The sequence below is a fragment of the Canis lupus genome, chromosome 4 (assembly GCF_011100685.1).
Source record: "Canis lupus familiaris isolate Mischka breed German Shepherd chromosome 4, alternate assembly UU_Cfam_GSD_1.0, whole genome shotgun sequence".
In the NCBI taxonomy this organism is placed as follows: Eukaryota; Metazoa; Chordata; class Mammalia; order Carnivora; family Canidae; genus Canis; species Canis lupus.
The window spans coordinates 63212348-63233329 of record NC_049225.1 but is presented as its reverse complement, the minus strand read 5'-3'; the positions used below and the strand labels follow the sequence as shown (position 1 = coordinate 63233329).

General features: G+C 36.1%; 1 protein-coding gene across 1 annotated transcript in view; it reads left to right on the top strand.

The window, feature by feature from the left end:
• The window catches only part of ITGA1 (integrin subunit alpha 1), a 168468-nt gene extending 147521 nt beyond the window's left edge, over positions 1-20947 (top strand). The window contains exons 24-29 of the mRNA XM_038535131.1: positions 2982-3095; positions 5124-5228; positions 5391-5495; positions 6627-6719; positions 9049-9165; positions 14646-20947. Of these exons, the coding sequence (XP_038391059.1) occupies positions 2982-3095; positions 5124-5228; positions 5391-5495; positions 6627-6719; positions 9049-9165; positions 14646-14690 (579 nt within the window). The 3' untranslated portion in view covers positions 14691-20947. The remainder of the gene's footprint in view (positions 1-2981; positions 3096-5123; positions 5229-5390; positions 5496-6626; positions 6720-9048; positions 9166-14645) is intronic.
• The last annotated feature ends 35 nt before the right edge of the window (positions 20948-20982 follow it).

Genomic DNA, 20982 nt, shown 5'->3' with positions numbered 1-20982 from the left:
GAACTAATAACTTCAAATGCCTTGCTAATATTTTCCTTTACTCAGCAATATGTATCTCAGATATTTACTCAGATATTTACTCAGGTATTTACTCATATTTACTCAGAAATATGTATCTCATTCTACTCATTGCTACCTTCCATATATATCATACTATAACTTATGTTCCTCCTACCTCATCCTTAAGTGATGTTTCCTGTTACAACATCTAGTTTTCTCTTTGAATTCCTCATAATGAACTTTTCCTAACCATATAGCAAACAATTATGGAATTGAACCAGACTTTCATTTTAGGTAATGCCTATTTACAGACACAGACTTGGGTTAATATTACTCAAGTAAATGAGGGTCCGATTCAAATGATGGGCTTAAATGTATATTCAGAAGTATGAAATAATGCAACATTATTATGGGTGAAAATAGTCTCAATCTCTTTGGGAATTGCCAACAGTGGAAAAAGAAGTTCTCTTACAAAGTGAAATAAATGTATGCTCTCAAGATTCATTCCATTGTTTTTATCTGTACTCCTTGCTAAAATTTCTATGACAAGCATGAATGCCAATCACTTCATTACTGAGATAAATTTTTGAAATTTAGGCTGTCAAGTTCTTCTGGCTCCATTTGCTTTTCCCAGATTAAAGAATTCAGCAAAACATAAGGAGGGAGAGAGGGGAGGGGAGGGAGGGAGGAGGGAGGAGGAAGGAAAGGAAGGAAGGAAGGAAGGAAGGAAGGGAGGGAGGGAGGGAGGGAGGAAGGAAGGAAGGAAGGAAGGAAGGAAGGAAGGAAGGAAGGAAGGAAGGGAGGAAGAAATTAATTTTGAATATTATAAATCTTCATATGTTGTTACTAAGGTCCAAACTTGAAACAGGTACTCTCAAACTATTATAAATAATGTTAATATAAATAATACTGTTAAAAATATCTCTGACCATAACCTTTTGTATCTTATTATTTTGCTGGTATAAAATCTGAAATTGGAGTAATGAAATTGAAAAACCATGTGAACATTTTCTTAGGTGAGACTCATTGAATGAATTTACTGCTAGAAATGTACCATAGAAAATTATAGGTAATACAAAGATTTATTCTCAGAGATATTCTATTTTTTTAGTTAGTTAGTTTATTTATTTATTTATTTATTTATTTATTTATTTATTTATTTATTTTTCATCTTTACAGCCATCATGGGGCTCCAACTCACTACCCAAAAATCAAGAGTCATATGCTCTTCTGAATGAGCCAACCAGGCACCCCTAGCTTATACTGTTCAGTGTCATTTATAGTAGTTTTAAAATTGAAACCTAGGCACAATTGAAAAGTTAACCATATAAAATTGCTTAATAAATGATCAGATATTAATCAATGGAGAGACTGCTAAAGAGGGCGCATTTTAGATTTAAAAAAAGACCTTAATTCTGCTATTTACTAGCTCTGTGATCTTGGAAATTCTTTATTCTCATTCTAACCTTGTTTCCTTATAGGTTATATAGGTATATTAAGAGAATCTACCTTATTGGGCTGTTAACAGGATTAAAGGCAATAATACAAATAAGAAAATTAGCACAGTGTATAGAATATAGTAAGTGTTGAACATAAATAAATATTGATATTGTGGTTACTAGTAAGCCACTAATGAAAGTCATATTCTCAAAGAATTTCTCAGTTTATGGGGAAACACCATAGCAATACATTTTACAGGTGAGGTGCCAAATTTTGTATTTTATATGATGCAGATTTTATAATATATGCAAACAGGTAAGTTGTATGCTAAAGTGTTACCAGTGTGGTAGAATTATAGAACACTTACTTCTTGTTTATTTTCAGTATTTTTCCAATGTTTCAGTAAAGAACCTTGTTTTTAATCAGAAAAAAATAAATGTTAATTAGAGATTACATGATTTTTTACTATTTAGTAAGAAACATGGAATTAGACTGGGAGGCCATGGCAGGCAAGTTTAAGGCATATTACAATAAGAAGTGGCAAGAGTCTAGGAGCATGATTAAGAGGCCAGGCACAGCTGGTCAGGAATTCCTAGAATTCCAAGATTAAAGGATGCATTTAGTGTTTGGCAACCACAGGGAATGCTTCAAATCTGTGTAACTCTCATTCCAGAAGACTCAGTTAGATCAGTTGAATTTTCTGGCATCTGTAGATTAAGGAGGTCCCTACTCACCTAAGAATTCAGCCCAGGGAGGGTGTGAAGGCCATGGCACCTGGCTGCTCCAATTCGATTGCACCTCTAATACTTGTGGAGACTTTTGAATAGTAAATTCAGCTTCCTGCTGAATTTCATCCTGCCTAGGTTTCCTTCCCTATGAGATACACTCACCTCTGGTGGCATGATGTGATAGTAAGTGGGAATTGTAGTTTAGTGGATAAAAGCAGATGGGCATCAAGAGGAGAGTCAATGTGACTCTCATCCAATTAGATTATCAATCATTATTGACACAGTAGCCCTAGCTGGAGTTAGGATAGTGAAGGGAAGAAGATAGATATCTGGTTTGCCTGTGCAGAGTGATAGAAGATCTCAGGTAACTGGGCTGAGAAATGATTTGTGGGCCTAAGGGGTTATGGCAAACTGGTTGAGGCAAACAAAATATGATCACCTGTTCTGAGTGGATCAAGTAAATGTCCTCCCTCCTTCCCAAGACTAGTATGTCCAAAAAGATATAAGCATAGTAAATTGACACAAAATTTTAATTCTGATATTCCTTAATCCCAGTCCTATTTTGGGAGTGGGAGGATGAAGGAACAATATACATTGTAGCTGATACATATGGCCACTATTAAACACCCCTATTTTTTGCTTTTGTAATTGTGCCAGGTCTCTGTCCAGCCCCATAAACTGTCTGCATTCACTTTCAGATTCAAAATATTACACAACTTAATTTATCAATTAAGAACAGATGTCCTACCTAATACAGAAAGGATGCTGTTGGAAGAGGAAGAGGGAATTACCTTTTAAATTTTTTTCCTGTAGATTAGAAAGAGTGGACATTTTCCAATGCCAGAACTTAAGCTGTCAATTTCATTTCCCAACTTGACCTCAGATGGTTATCCTGTGCTATACCCAAGTGGATGGTCATCTTCTAATGTAAGTCATGTGTGCCTTGGAATTACATCATTATTGCTATTTTTTCCAATTTGTATTTAAAGCCTTTTGTTCCGCATGCCGCTTGTGATAAAAGAGCTTTACCAAAGTGACCTGGAGAAGCATTTAGAAAATTTTAAATAATAACTTCCACTGGCTACTTGGTAGATGTGTTAGCTTCCTACAACTGCTATGGTAATAAATTATCCCAAGTGGGTGGCTAGAAACAACAGAATTTATTCTTTAACAGTCCTGGAGGCCAGAGTCTACAATCCGTGTCAACAATGTTCATTCCCCCTGTGAGGAGGCTCACAGGGACATCTGTTCCATGCCTCTCTCTTAGCTTCTGGTGGCTACTATCAGCCCTTGGCATGCCGTAGCTTCTGGCAACATAACTGCAGTCTCTGCCTCTGTCTTCACATGCCTGTCTTCCTTGTGTTTCTGTGTCTTTGCCTCTTTTTTTATAGCACATTCATCAGTGAATTTGAGAGCCCATCCTAAGTCCAGGACAACCTCATCTGGAGATCCTTAATTACATATGAATGACCCTGTTTCCTTTTACTTTATCTATATGTCTGAGAGGGAGAGAAAGAGAGAGCACAGGAGCAGGGCAGAGGGAGAAGCAGACTCCCCGCCGATCAGGGAGCCTGACTCAGGGCTTGATCCTAGAACCTGGACATCATGACCTGAGCTGAAGGCAGACACTTAACTAACTGAGCAACCCAGGTGTCCCGAAATGACCCTGTTTCCAAACAAGGTCATATTCGCAGGTTCCAGGTCCTTGGACTTGGGCATGTCTTTTTGGAATACTGTTCAATCCACTAGAGTAGACTTTAGACAACTACTTGTTGACTGATGCCTTAAAATGTTTGTTACAGCTTTAATTTGAGGTGATCAAACAGCTCTATAAGGAGACTTCTTAGTTGCTCCTAAGCACACACACACACACAGCTGCACATAAAACAGTCCAGTACTATTTTTTCACGTATCCCAAATAATAGCAGTATCACACCCACTTTGTACCTATAATTTTGAATGAGTCAGTGTGGTAAATTGTTATGGTTCAGTATCTCAGACATAGAAAATCACAACAAATATCGAAGTAATATATGCATATCATCAGCATTTGACAATCTGTCTTCTCTTTAGAGATTTTTTAAGTTAATATATTCTCAGAAGTCAAGAATATTTGCTGTTAGAAGAGGAACAGTGACAGTTGGATTATAATATTTAAATGTCTCCCTAAAAGCAAAGAAAAATTAAACCTCTACCATTGCTCTCTAATCCAAAAAAGCAGGTTTGTGAGGATGTAGAAAGACTGTACTTTTCCTATTGTGCTTTTCCTATTACTTGTGAACTTTATCCTTATTACCTTCTATCAAGGATGTAGAGTGTCTTGATACATTATCTTATTAGAGTAAGTCTAGTAAAACCATCCAAGAATGAGCTGTCTTATTAACATGGCATTTTAACATTTATAGAACTGCCTACTTACATCTTCCTCCCACAAAGACCATGTATCTTACCCTTGATGTTTAGAGACTCCTAAAATATTATTGGATGGGTACATAAATACAGATGAAAGCCCCTCTTTTTTTTTTTTGCTTGTTTCACAAACCATCATATAAGCCATCATATTGAGTAATAAATGCTAACCCTTTTTTTCAGTATAGTTTTAATTTCTTTTCTCTCTCTGTGTTATGGGAAATTACAACTAATGTTTGATGAAAACAATAAAATAATGAGTGTATTACTTACTCAATATTAAGTTCCACTAGCATCCTTACTTTTTTATAACAACCTCACTGATATCTATGACAATTTAAAAGTAGCATGCTAACAGTAATGATTATCTGGGAGTGAGTGTATATGACTGCCACAGAATGGCTTCTTCCATATCGCACACTCCCAAAGATGGATCTATCATCTGTGACAATAGCTGTCACTCACAGATTCTTCACGTTGTTACACAAGTCATTTTTCCCTCTGACATCTGGCATTGTCTGATAAAAAAATATTTTCATTTCTTAGAATGCAAACTGCAGACCCAGTAGTCTTCAGGACCCTCTTGGTGTCAACTCTGGGAAGAAAACAATTATATCCAAATCTGAAGATCTCAAACGAGGCACAATTCCGGTAAATTCAGATAACCAAGACAAGTGCTAGTTTTATCTCATGTTTTTTAACTGAATATATTCACTATAAACCTAAAAATAGCTATCTTATAGAATATTTTAATATGGTATCTTTTTATCAAATGGCAAAGATATTAATATATACTTCTGAACATTTAAACAGGACTGCAGTACATGTAAATTTGCTACCATTACATGTAATTTGATTCCTTCTGACATGAGCCAAATCAATGTTTCACTTATCGTATGGAAACCAACTTTTATAAAAGTAAGTGATTGCATTTTTCTCTGCAATTATTGAATTATTGAATTCAAATTATTGAATTTGTTCATTACTTAGTATATGCAAAACAGAATGCCTTTGTAGAAAGAACTGGAAGTATAAGAAAATATGGTCTAAGTCCTAGCTCTACTTAACCAACTATTTGGGTCTCATCTTGTTTGTTAGTAACTAAGTTATCTCCAAGGTCCCCTTTCAGATGTATACTTTTTTTTGTCTCTCTTATTCTTTTTTTTTTTTTTGCACCTCTAGAAATAAACACTGATACAGTATAAAAGTTTGTATTTATCTTAATACTGTAGAAATCAGTTAAGAGACAAAGAACTGTAGAGAGACAATGCTTGACTCCTTGACACCATTATTAGCAAATAGAGCTAACCTGTATTATGGACTCATTGTATTAGATCAGACTTTATATACATATATATACATCCTATATATAGGATGTATATATACACACATCCTATATATAGGATGTATATATACACACACATTTATATATACTATATATACACATGCATTTATATATACTATATTTATATATATACACACATATATAATTAAAATAGGAAGATTATTTTTTTAGCCCCTAATAGTCAAATCTGTCTGACAACAAGTTACTTTAAAACTTAATCCTTTGTATTTTATATGACTTCTTTCTCTCTTAGAAGTGTTTGGTTAATTATATGAGATTTCCATTTTTTAGGTTTGATCATATGAAAGTTGCTATTTTTATAAGTCACAGACTGTTGGATATTGGCAATTTCATGTATAATGTGTAATCCTACACAAGCTCCTATATAAAGTTCATTACTAGAGTGTACCTAGCTATATGAAAGGGAGGCAGGGTTTGAGGTTTATTTTTGCTAATGATAAATCTGAAGGAAATGATTTAGAAAATTGTTCCGTTCTATAACAAGGATCTAAGTGACAATTTGAGTGGAGAAAAGAGGGATGGGTCATCATTTGAAACCACCAGTTTCATTAGAATGTTAACAAAACCAGTGTTTTTAAATCTCTCAGGTAAATCCCAATTTTAAAAATTGTACTACTCACACATGACTAGCTCTCACTGTGATTAGCATAATATATTGAAAATATATCCTGTTTTCTTTTCAGGCACGTTTTTCCAGCTTAAATCTTACTGTAAGAGCAGACCTTCAAAGTGAAAATACATCCCTGATTTTAAGTACTGGCAATCAAAAAAGAGAGGTAAGTGCAGCTCTAAGTTTTGAAAAACATTATACATTTCACTCTGAATTTTGTGACATAATGTATTATAATTGCTTATAGAACCTAAAGCAATGACTAGCTAGTCACTAAGTAACAGACACTTTTTGCTTCAAATTATACTTAATTAGCTTCGAGTGTGATTTCAGTTTTCTTTGTAAGAAACTGGGAAAAATCATGATATTTACAATTAACATGTGATGTTTGACTTTACTGCTTGTAACTATCACAATAAATTGATGTTTTTACTTTTACCTTGATAACAAATGATGCATTAGTGATTTTCCTCCTTAAAAAACTGACATTATAAAATGCAGTTGACATCTGAAGAGCAGACTTGAAAAACACTTTACAGAAAATGACTGTACCCTGTACAGAAATAAATGTAAATTTTGAAAGGTTTCCTTCATTTAGTCATTGGGAAATCTGAAGCAAAAATGAAATATTACTCCCTCATACAAATGCTTGCTTCAGTCCTTGGTAAAAATAAAATGATTTGAGATCTTTTCTCCTGTTTTATTACAAAATAAAGCCAGACACTTATTATAGATGTGGATTATATAAGCATTTCTCCTCTTATCATGCGGAGGCTTAAATATCCCATGTTGATAGATGACTTATATAATTTTTTTTGGAAGCTACCTAACATTCAGATGTTGTTTAAAAATTTCTTATTTCAAATTAATACTTATTTCAAATAATTCCAATGTTTTTGACCCCTGGTAAGTATTAACCTTTAAATAATATATGCATATAATGTTTACTTACATTTTAAAGAGCACTGATAGATGCAAAGTTGTTCCACATGCAGAGAAGCCAAAATTTTACCAGTAAGCACCCCTCCTCCCCCCAAATGAGAATATATTATATTGGAAAAGAGTACCTTTGATTCCTAGATATGTTTTGTTGAAATGTTATAATTAGCTTTATTTTCCCTAAATGTTAGTGTAAAATTCCCCATGGAATTATTATTCAGCATCTTACCATAAAGGAAAATTATATCTACATTGTTAAAATTACTAAAAGTGATCATTTTGTAATTGCGTGATCTTAGAGAAGTCACTGATCTCATCCAGATTTCAGTTTCTGTATCTGTAAGTTCAGGGAATTGTTTCAGTTGTATTTAAAATCTGTCTTGAAAGATCTTACTCTGTATGATGTACACTCATGCCAGCTTTGTGTTCCCAGAGCATCAGCAGTGACCCACACAGAGCGATCTGAGTTTGTATCATTATCCAACATTTGTAAATATCTCCCCTGTTCATTTTCTTTCTTACCTCCAATCTTCCCCCTAGCTTTAGGAATTGAGATGTTCCCTGTTACAAGCAAATACAAAAACTTGAGCTATCATCAGTCATTGATATCTAAACTGAATTAGTTTTTTTTCTCAGAAACCTAGGGATGAGGGATCCCTGGGTGGCGCAGCGGTTTGGCGCCTGCCCTTGGCCCAGGGCGCGATCCTGGAGACCCGGGATCGAATCCCACATCGGGCTCCCGGTGCATGGAGCCTGCTTCTCCCTCTGCCTGTGTCTCTGCCTCTCTCTCTCTCTCTCTGTATGACTATCATAAATAAATAAAAAAAAAAAAAAAAAAAAAAAGAAACCTAGGGATGAGACACAAGGCAGACAAGTTTCACTGTGATTTGGATGCCATGCTGAGTAGCTAGAACACCAAAAGCTGTTTACTTCAAAGTTTCGCTTCAGTTAAGACATAATTTATAGACTAAAGTCGATTGGCAGAGACAGTGTGTTATGATAAAAAGTATATGGGAGTGAATATATGCACAAAAATTCATGTTATCTGTACACTTGAGATTTGTGCATTTTACTATATGAAAATCATATGTAAATTTGTAGACAAAAAATAAAGCACATTAAAATTAGAATTAGAAAAAGACCTACTCAGGTTTTTATGTCAACAACCTGTGGTAATGTTCCAGCCTAAACTTTAACCATCATGATAATGCAGTAAAGTCCATCAATAAATCTTTAAAATATATAATACTCTTGGTTCTTACTGAGTTAAATTCACCTCTGCTCCTGAGCATTCTGATTCATAGATGGTTTATTCTTTATGTATACATTTCTAGAGCACACAATTATAAATATTTGGGGTAATAATAAATTTGACATGCTTAGAGATTTTGAATAGATGAAGGGCATTTTTAAATATAAACTCATTTTTTTCTCTGTATGTAGTAATCAGATTAAGTACATTGTTTGCTAGAAAATTATAGCCTGCAAGAACTCAACATACCAGGAGTTATAACAGGTGTTTATCAATATTAACAGTCTTGTTTAATAAATTTCAGTTTGCCATTCAAATATCCAAAGATGGGCTGCCAGGCAGAGTGCCATTATGGGTCATCCTGTTGAGTGCCTTTGCTGGATTATTGCTATTAATGCTGCTTATATTAGCACTGTGGAAGGTAAGAACCAAAGTTCCTTTGACTTCCTATTTCAACTATCAACAGCAAATTGGTGACATAAATTATTATTTATCCATGCTGTGTAATATAGTAGTATACACCCATTAAAAATATTGAAGTGGTGACCAAGACAAAAGAAAAAATGTGTATCTCAAACGTTGTGCACAACTTAATCTCAGTTTTATAAAAGAAAAAATATATCAACAAATCCAAAAATCATGATGAGTCTCTCTGGATGTTAGGATTGTAAAAGACCTTTATATGTCTATTACCTTGAGAATTATAAAGAGAACTAAGACAATAGCATTTATACTAAATTTAATAAAGAATAAAATCCCATTGAAAAGTTGAATTTAATGTTTTTCTAATGAAACATCAAATTGGTGTTTATACTAACATAATACCACTCTGTGTTTTACCAAGTTGTTTTATTGAATAGCTAAACTTTGTTAAACCAGGTTGTGGTTACATATTTATTTTTCCAATACCAGAGCAGCAGAATTCTCTTTTAATCAAATAGTTTCAATAAAAAATTTCTGTCCCACAAAATTGCCAACTATTCCTATCCTTTTTGACTCTCTTACAGTAACTAACTTTCTTTGGGGAGGGGTGGATTACACTCATAGAGGATGATAAACAAAGCCAAGTTAAAGATGTAGGTCAGTAGCACTTAGTTCAGTAAATAGCTTTCTCCAGCAAAGTCTCTAAGACAGAATTCCTTGCTTTCTCAAACCTCCAGCTCCTCCTCTCACTTTACAGGATTATCAATGCTGTGTGTGTAATACCTGGTTTTGCCACAACGTGGTACCCAAGACCTGGCTTAGTGGGGTTGAGGCTGTGCTTGAAGTAAAGAATGGTTTCTTCACTTATCTGCACCTCTATTACAGAGAGCATTTTATTGTTGATTTCTTCCAGTGTGCTCTTCTATTCTGAGCACTGCACTTGCCCATATAGTTTTAGGAGGGAAAAGGAAAGCCAGAGCTGGTACTCAGATAGGTTTTCTCTGGTGGCATATCTCTGCTTAAAACAAATATGGTTGGGATCCCTGGGTGGCGCAGCGGTTTGGCGCCTGCCTTTGGCCCAGGGCGCGATCCTGGAGACCCGGGATCGAATCCCACATCGGGCTCCCGGTGCATGGAGCCTGCTTCTCCCTCTGCCTATGTCTCTGCCTCTCTCTCTCTCTCTCTCTCTGTGACTATCATAAATAAATAAAAATTGAAAAAAAAAAAAAAAACAAATATGGTTTATTCCACTGGTTTTTTGGTCACCAGCCTGAAGGAGCATAAAGGTAAAAACAAACACATTCTTCCATCCAGTAAATGTTTTGTTGATACATTCTGCTGGCTTCTTGGATCTCTTCTGGCCCAGGAAGGAAGGTCATTTAGCAACGTTTGGACTGCTCTGACCATCTGACCAGGAGAGGTGGTTAGTTCAACCACTTCAGTGAGAGACCCAGCAATCAGAACTGTGACTTTACAGTAGACAGGAAGAGAATTAGAACAGACTGCGGGCCTTCCGCATATAAGAACTATTTAAACTTTTCCACTTTAATGTTAACATCAACCTTCTGAGAAAGACATGGCCCTGAGCCTCATTTTGTTAATGAGGACACTGACATGTACAAGAGTTAAATATGTTCCCTGAAGCCACATGATTTATCAGGTTCAGAGCAAGGACCTAAATCCAGACCATTTTACTTCGGTGCCAACACCGTTAATGAAACCCTTACTTTGTGTTCTCTCTTCCTTTTATTTGCTCTTGCTTTCCTTACAACCTTTCCAACTATGTATTTTAACTGTATCTCATATTTGATGACATTAAAACAAAGAGTAGTTAAGTAACTCCCAAGATTACCAGCTAGTAAAGGACTGGATGCAAGAGACGATCTGTCAGCGAAGCCCATCCGTTTTCAGTATCTCCCACTGCTAGAGGCTATGGGCAGTGCTCTTTATTCTGGAACTCCAGGAATTGGGTTTTGTTCAAGAGGTTCATGAACTTTCTGAAATGTATAAGAATATTTTGTTTTGGAATGAGAGTCCCTGATTGGATTCAGACTTTCAGCAGCTCCATTATACTAAAAAAGAATTAATTGCCCCTCCTCCTGCTTCAAATCCATGTTGAACTTCCCTGAAGCATGCATGTATTTGGTCTGCAATAGACTCAAAAGAGCTACTCTCATCCCCAGGGATCTTTTTAAACTAATTTGACCTGGAGCAGAAACCTCAGGACTATCCTTTCTTCTTGCTTCTTCCAAATCTGACCACTTTGGAAATTCATTGGAACTTTCAGGCTCCATACAGGGGACAGGCCAGATTCTTCCTGGAGCTATGAGTCTATTTCAAAAAACACAGTCTTTATATAATTTATCCTTGCAGTACACATGGTAGAAATTAAAGTTTTTCAAAATCTTAGTAGTAGCTTAATATACTTACTATTGAAGAGAGAAGGCTTGGGATGCCTGGGTGGCTCAGTGGTTGAGTGGCTGTTGTTTGGCTCAGGTCGTGCCCCCGGTATCCTGGGATTGAATCCCACACTGGGCTCCCCACAGGGAGCCTGCTTCTCCTTCTGCCTATGTTCCTGCCTCTCTCTCTCACTCTCTCTCTCTCTCTCTCTGTCTCTCTGTGTGTCTCATGAATAAATAAATAAAATCTTTAAAAAGAAGAAGGAAGAAGGGAGAAAAGAAGAAGAAGAAGAAGAAGAAGAAAAGAAGAAGAAGAAGGAGGAGGAGGAGGAGAGAAGAAGAAGAAGGGAGAAGGCTTTTAGGGGGCACAGGTTTAAATAGATTGAGAAACATGTTCTGGAATATAGTACCACACATTGAGGGAGAAGTCCAGTCAGGCCAATATAACCAAGAGAATGGGGATCCCTGGGTGGCGCAGCGGTTTGGCGCCTGCCTTTGGCCCAGGGCGCGATCCTGGAGACCCAGGATCGAATCCCACGTCGGGCTCCCGGTGCATGGAGCCTGCTTCTCCCTCTGCCTGTGTCTCTGCCTCTCTCTCTCTCTGTGTGCCTATCATAAATAAAAAATAAAAAAAAAAATAACCAAGAGAATGGAATGAGACTCAGCCCACAGAGGAACTCTAAGAAAGCAGAACATTTTTCTCTCTTAACTTGATTTCATACTGATGCCTAAAGTTCCATCTCTGATGATTTATTTACTAATCCTAAAGCTTTATTCTTCATCCAATATATATATCCTTGGTTGACGTGGATGGGGAATAACACCATCATTTTTTAGTCTTTTATATATTAGTTAAATTTATTCATTCAACATTTATTCCATATTATAGTCAGTAAGCACATAATTTCTACCAGGTACTGTTAAATCTGACCCTTTGCCATAGGGTTTTGAACTAAGGAAGCATAAATAAGATCTATTACTTACCAATAAGTAAATATGGAAAAGCAAAGAAGGAAAGTGAAAGTTGTAAGTCTGGACACTGAAAACAAACTTAACTTGTTTTTAATTCTGGATGGTATCAGCCCCAGCCAGTTTTAAGCTATGTACTGTTTTACCTAGTCTCCACTCTTATGACCCGATTTCCACTAACAACCTTGTTAATAGAATTAGTTTAGTGGAAAAGTTCAGATAACACAATTAAGTTTTAAAATAGAGCACTAAGTGGATCAGTCAGTTGAGCATCCAACTATTGATTTCAGCCCAGATCTGAGTTATGAGATTGAGCCCTACATCTCCATGCTCATCAGGGAGTCTGCTTGGGATTCATCTCTCTCCTTCTCCCTCTGCACCTCCCCCCTGCTAGCTCTCTCTTTCTCTCTCTCTCTTTCTCTCAAATAAATAAATAAATCTGAAATAAGAAGGACAAGAGAGAAAGAAAAGTCTTACAATTTACCACCTGTTTCTGTAAAAAGCCTTGTCTGATTTATTTTCAATTCAGAACATTGTAGGCCTGATAGTTTATGAATCCAGAACTTTTATTTTTGGCTTAAAGAGAAAAACTCTGAGACATAGAACTGCAGGACAAATTTATTGTTTTTTCATATTTTTTCATGTTTGTCTATTTGTCACCTTTTCCTCATCTGCCACCAACTAGGTTCTGATATGATGGAAGACATAAAGCCCTGCCATGGTGGAAGACATAAGGAAGTTACCGTCTTTAACTTAAAACTGCATTTTTGACCATTTATCCCATCTAAGCAGTTACTCAGTAATGATTTTTTTAAAATATATCATTCCCTTGCATAATTTACCATAATTTCATGATTAAAATTATATGGAGGTACCATACTTTCAAAGAATTAACTCATTGTCTGAACTATTATAATCTGCTCTCTAATTAAAAAAAAATACACAGACTTTAAAAAAAACTCTTGAGGACCCTTATTTTCTTTTATTTAAAATACCCACATTTTATTTTTTAAAGATTTTATTTATTTATTTGAGAGAGAAATAGATATAGCAACAGAGAATGAGTGGGGAGGAGAGCCAGATGCTGAGCTTGATGGATTCCCAGGACCCTGGGATCATGACCTCAGCCAAAGGCAGATGCTTAACCAACTGAGCCATCCAGGTTTTAGATGAGATTATTACAAAGGTCACTTCCAGCCCCTATACTTATTTTTATTATAATGTACAATAGGAAATAAATAAAGCACATAATTTTTATAATGCCCCAAATTACAAAGTATAATGAAAAGTTACCCACATTCACCTCTAGGTGAAATTTCTTCTATGTTCAGTGAGATCCTTTTCATATTCAAATGATACAGCATGTTTTTCAAGAGGTACTTCCTGTCAAACCTATAAAGGCAGATGTTCTAACACATTTAAAGTTAATCCAGACAATATCTCCCCCACCTCTCAAGCCATAGTACATGTGCCAAATTCCCCACCAGCTCTAATGACCTCAATTTATGACCATCAGTGATTTGATGGAATTTCTCTGCCATATCTGTGAGAAAAAAGATGGTGGGAAAGTGCCATTTAATGCCAGCTAACTGTAGTTTGTATGTCTTCCCAAATGTCTTCCCAGAACCTTTTAAAGTTAGTTCACTCGGGCAGCCTGGGTGGCTCAGCGGTTTAGCGCTGCCTTCGGCCCAGGGCCTGATCTTGGAGACCCGGGGTCAAGTCCCACATCGGGCTCCCTGCGTGGAGGCTGCTTCTCCCTCTGCCTGTGTCTCTACCTCTCTGTCTCTCTGTTTCTCATGAATAAATAAATAAAATCTTTAAAAAATAATAATAAAGTTAGTTCACTCCATGTACTAGTTTTTACTAGGAGACATGATTATATTTAACCAACAAAAAAGTTTAAGATGAAATAGCAATTTGATAAATGTCATTTCTTGACATTCAGTATTACTTAATAGGTCAATGAAAAAAAATCCTCTCAATTATATTAATTATTTGTATGCCCAGAATCACTAACATAGTATTAAATTAAATTTTATCCAAGTAAATTAGTATTTATTACATAAATTCAAATAATTAATTGTGTTACTATTTGGTATTTTCTCAACAGATTGGATTCTTCAAAAGACCACTAAAGAAGAAAATGGAGAAATGACATAATTAATAGGAGAAAAAAATAATAATTATTCAATGATCTATCCTCAGGTTTGCCTCAAATATGTGACAAGAAATTTATTAATACAATTAAAGACATAGTCACGTAACTTTACATAATCCATCAGGGATTAATCACTTGGAAAATAACAGATCAAAGAAGATCCAAAAACAATACCATAAAGATATATTTTATAAAATGATGAAAAATATTTTAAATAGTCATTTGTGTTATTTAAGTAAAATTACAAAGTGTTTTGAAGATGAAGAATAACATGTACACCTATATTTATATATTAAATCAGCATTCAGAGTATTTAAGGAATGCATAAAAAGATTTTTATGATCATTGATAAATTAAGCTTTTTCCATTGATTCCTGATGGATAGCCACATTCAGCATGATAGTTAACATATGTAAATGACAAGAAAGGAATTAACCGAAAACAATCACTTCTCCCTGTTCAAATGAGAAAATTGTTCTGATTAACGTATATATAAAATATGGACTGAAAATAGAATTAAGTCACAAAGAATACATTCAACATCTTTGTGTTGGGTTCTGTACTTGGGAAGTGTGGGTTTGTTTTTTTCCTAAAGTGTTTGGAAACTGTTGAGCTGATGGAAAAATCAAGCTAGACTTGCTTAAAAGCAGCTCACTGAATGGATTAATTTAAGCTTTCATAGAACATGCTTAATTTTGACATGAGCCCTAAAACTCAAAACTTTATGCTGAAAACACTTCACAGCAGTTTTGTGGGGCGTACCAGCGATTTGACATGACAAGCCATGGTATGTGTGGAATATGCTACGACGGCTTCTGAACAGAACGGGACAGTGCAGGCTGATGCCCCGGAAACGCTGAAGTCACCTTTGCTGAGAGGCTTTTGAACGTTAGGGGTCCCAGGATGTAACCAAAAGTAGGACTTTTCTCAACTCCTTGGCACATGGTTCATTTAAACCCTCAAGCTGTGAGAGTATGTTTATTTTTAATTTTTTTAAAAGGTATTTAATTTTCCAAACACATTTCTTTTTTTTTATGAAAGGCACATTCCATTTCAGTATTGCATTTTACCAAGAAGCCACTGCTTTTTAGTGTGGCATAATCATATTTAAATAGAACGCCAGAAATGTATTTTAAACAATCTTAGGCTTGAAACTTTGCCCCGACAGAGAGATATCACACCTCTGTATGAGCTTCTTTGCTCCTGAAGTAATCACTATGGTGCATCAGACTCTACTGTAGCATAATAAGCTCCTAGGTGGCTCTGTTTCTTAGGAAAGTAACAATGAATGAATGTATCATAGCTGCATGTGTGAACTACTGCTGTAAAATTTGCTGATACTTCTGCAACAACTCCATCTCACCACCTGGCTGACCATCGCAAGACCAGCACCTGTCCAGCACCTTATCCAGAAAGTCCTGTATTCTACTTATCTCAAAAGCATCAAATCAAGGGAGAAATTAAATGCTATGGATTTCACTTTTAAAACTAATTTCCAAGGAATTCTCCGAGGACTCAGAGTTGGCCTACCTCATGGTTCTCCACATCTATGTCTAAGATCCAACAACCAAAGCCATGCACCTAGGGAATGCCAAGGTCATCAATACTAGAAGGCTCAATCTTCCAGAGATTTGATATCCTCCTGCTGGCCTGTCAGTGTTCAGAAATGTCCATTTTGGGAATTTCCTTCATTCCCATTACCTGTCTCCAGGTTCAGAAATCATTCTTCCCATATGTTCTTTCTTTTCCCAACAGAATTCAGGTCTCTCTTACTCAGAGTCACCATGTCGCACAACTCCGGTGCACAGCCTGTATGGCAGCATTGCTCCAATCTCAGCACATTCTTAGAAGTTAATCTAACAGGTGAATTTAAATTCACACTTGGCCTCTATGACTGCTTGGCAAAGAATTCACATGCATTTAAACCAAATATATTAACCAGAGGGGAAAGATGGAAACAACGGCATTTTAAACTTGTTAGAAAAGACAGCCATGGGGACAGATGAAATAACTACTGATAAGCCTGGCATAATTTTTAACATAAGCCGTTCCCAGTTTTCAAGTAGAATGTTTAATGAACCAGATATCACTTTTCCCTAATACTATTATTTGTTGAGCTTTATGTGTGTATATATGTGAGCATCTGTATGTCTATGTAAACACACATGTACACACACACATGAATGCACAAACACAAATCAAATACAAAATACCTCAAAAATACCAAATGACAGCATTTGACAAAAGTGACCAAAATAAACACAAAAGCTACACCAATAAGAAAAATTTGATTCATCCATTTTCATTCATTCATTCATTCATTCATTCACTCATTCATTTTCAATAATATTTAGTTTTAGTGCATAGCTCTGCAACTATCTAAAAGATGTATATGTGGATGTTTTGATTAAAATAAAAGTCAACAGTGCAAATGTTCAGTACTAATACATAGTCAATGATTAAGAAATATACTAAACTATTATTTTATACTAAAGTACATATTAATAAGAAAAGTGAGTGCTATTTAAGACTGAGCTTATGCCAAAAACTTTTAACTTTGGTAATTTACAAAATTGATTATTTCTTCTACTGTGAACTAAAATATGTATGAAGTCCCTTTCCAGACCAAACTTAGAATGGTATATTGGTAAATTATTCAACAGCTGGGTCTCCAGGAGGAAAAATAACCCCCAATTTGTATCATTTGCCAATTTCCATGATTTAAATAGTCTTGCCATAGCCATATTCAAGCTACCAAAATAATGCTAACCAGCTTGCAAAACTCCTGAAAATTGATCTGTCAGCTCTCATGGACCAGTATAAACTGGCTTCAGCACACTATTGAAATAGATTAGGTGATAATAATAGACAATAGATAGATGATAGATATACAGAGATACATGTTAGATATATATATACATACATAAATACACACAATATAATCATATTTCAAATTATGCTTTAAAGTCTCATCTCAAGCCCAGAAGATATAATGCTACATAGTCCCTCATTCTTCAATTTCAATTTCTAGAATTATAGCCTTTCTTTAATATTAAGAAAATGATATAAACGTTCAGGAGAAGCAAGGAGTTGAAAGTAAGAAAATATAAAGGGTGACACAATGAAAGTCTGACTTTTACAGCCACAGAGAATCTATTTTACTTTCTCTAGGAATCCAGAGCTCTAGAGCAAGATTATGAAAGTTCATCCTTTGCAAATATTTGTCATTTGTGTGATCCAACTTGAAATTCAGTTGTCCAGTTTATTCGATTATTTTATCTAAGCCTTAGAGTCATGGGCAATTTAATCTCTGAATATTTCCATGTCATAAGTATGCTTAAAATGAGGCTTGTAAGGGGAGATTTTTTTTTTTGCAAAATTTGATGCTTAGTCAATCATAATAAATGTACCTACACATGCAAATACCTATAAATATATCTATTCTCTTTTCCTTTTACAAAACCAATATCTAGACTCAATTGGAAAACAAATATCTACACCAAAAGCCAAAGATGGTTGCACAGTGTTTGCCTAAGCTGGGTTGTAGTGGCTGTGAAAAGCTGTGCGCACATTCTCTCCCAGCATCCCCTGAAAAGGCCACAGTTTATGGAGTGAACAGCCACTCCTCCAGCTTCCATGCAGTGTGGTAGAGGGTAATGTCTTTGTCAGACCTGTGGTAATCTGCACCGTGTGAAAAAACTATCTAGCTTCGCACAACACTGAGAAAACTAGGGAAGACCCAGGCTCAGAACATGACTCATGCTCTAGGTGCGGTCACATTATTGTTCAAATGAAGAGGCTTCTGGCAAATCTTTTTTTTTTACAAAATAATATCCTATGCATCCTTCATTTACTTTCAGTGCTTCTCACGTCCTCTGCATTAGTCATCCCCCCACTGCCACCAAGGGAGATTTTTCAAGACTATTGGAGAAAAATCTGTTCACATGTGCTCTCTGTTTGCTGTGAATATCAGCTTCAGTGAACTGATCATTTATATGTGATTTCAGGCCTTGGTTCTCCAACACTCTAAAGGCATAACATGATATAGGCATAACGTAATGGGGACAAAATGCCTTGTACTTCAAAGAAGGAATATCTTTACCCGATTTACAACCCTTTGTGGGAGACTGTCAACAACTACACCAAAGGTTACAGGAAGGACTGGTAGGATGTGGCCATCAACACCCCACAATCCCCATCCTCAGCCATGGATTTAATAATCCAAAAAATTAAAAGAGGGCTATAAAGTCTTCAGACTGATGCTATCTTTTAATTTAATTTAACAGCAGATTTTTTAATTCAAACACAGTTTCAAGGAGAGTCCACTGGGCAACCCCTTTCATATCAAACTACTCTCCCTAAACCTTTCCTACACAGAACTTCTGAAACCACCCCTAGATGTTAATTCTGCAGTACATTGCAAAACACTCAATTCTGCTGTTTCCCAAATGGAAGCACTATTGTGCAACATCTTATGTAAAACAATAAAAATAGAGCAAATGTCTAACATTATAATCTGGTGAACAAATCAGCATCTTTGATCCTCATATTAAAATTTAATCTTGAATTTAGAAATTCCAACTACAGCCTTTTACCATCGACCTTAAGGAAACCTGAAGGAGCATATGTTGGCTCTTAAGCCCCAGCCCCATTGTCTTCTTCATATCTGACACCAGGAGGTCCAGTTCTTAACTCATGGGAATGTATAATTCTTCCTCTATAAATGTCCTGAGCTTAACCCCTGAATTCACTACACCCCAGATCAGCTTGGCCCCACCCCATATCACATAAGCACTTCTTGCCAAAAATTTACCATACTGAAAAATATGGAAGGGTGAGTTATCACTTCAAATGTACTCTGCTTTCAGATCAATTTTTCCTTTTTAAATATATTAAAACATTTTCCCCAAAACTAATGAGTTCAGAACTTTATGTAAGACTTCCTTGCATTTCCCTCCTGCCACTGGTTGGAGGATTTCAGTGCTGTGAGGACTAGGCAGGAGAAGTCAGAGCCCATTTGCAGAATCTCTCTGCCTTCTGCCTTCCAGTTGGTATCTTCTCTTCTCAAGTGCACAGTGGGGATGTTTTGTTTTGATTTGGAACTTCCTTGGCAAGGCCATTATAAGCCCTGTGCGTCTTGCAGGACTTTGGGTGGTTGCGTGTTTTTCTGCTGAATTGAGGTTTGGAAATCCTTTAATTCTCTGACACACCATGGAACTCATGACAGTAAACTAGGGACTAGTGACACTCCTAACTATGATATTTGATTTTACCATATTTCAAGTCACATCTTCATGGAAAAAAAAAAGACTAAGTGGAATTTTAGAAGCTCTTCTGCAAAAGACTGAGACTCAATGCTTAATCTTTTATTCAATCTGTGCATATAGACTGAGGACAACATTTTAAAGAGAGATCTTCCAGATAACACAGAATGAAAGCCAGGTATCCTCTTGAACAATTCCCAGTAGACATTACTTTTTCCCACCCCCCATTTTTTAAGAGAGAGATGGAATGAAGAAAACTGACATATTGTTCCTCCACAGCAGAACCCAGCAGAAGGTAAGCCCCACACAGAAACTGATCGTGGCTTTCTGAGAGATAGAGAGTAGCATGGTAGGTCCAGTGCCAGGTGGCAGTCTTCCTGTCATGCCCTCCGCCCCCCCCCCCCCCCGCCGGCCCCTGGCCAACCCCGGCAGCTTGCATCTTGAGAGAAAAGAAAATGGAGCAGGAGAGAGGAAATGAAGCTACTTATCTTTTATATATACACCCTTCCTCCTCAAAATACCACAAGCTCCCTTAGACCACATCATACCCACACACAATACTAACACATGTAAATTGTTGATTAAATAAAAGTATATTCTTACTTGCTTATTAGCTGGGGCTAATTTCCTGGAGTTTAATATACTTTGTCTCAAGTAAAAACAGTCATTTGAAGCAGCAACACATCAGGTCTTCTTCATACTGGAATAATTTCACACAGGATATCCTGATCCTTCGCATTTAATTCTGACACCTCCTGGCCTTCTTTCAGGATGCAACAGCTGTCTCTCTGCTTTCTTCATAGGAAACATTGGCCTGTGGAGAGAATGGTGTACTGTGTATTACTACTGTGAGGCTGTAAAATTGTTAGCAGACAGTATGAAGAATCGTTTCTATTTGATTAAAAAGAAAACTATTGTGTATAATAACTACTGCCCTGAAACATGTATCATATCACTCCAATAAAGTTTTCAGCATAGTCTGACATAAGATATATTGCATTGTGTATTTTTTTATTTACCTCAGA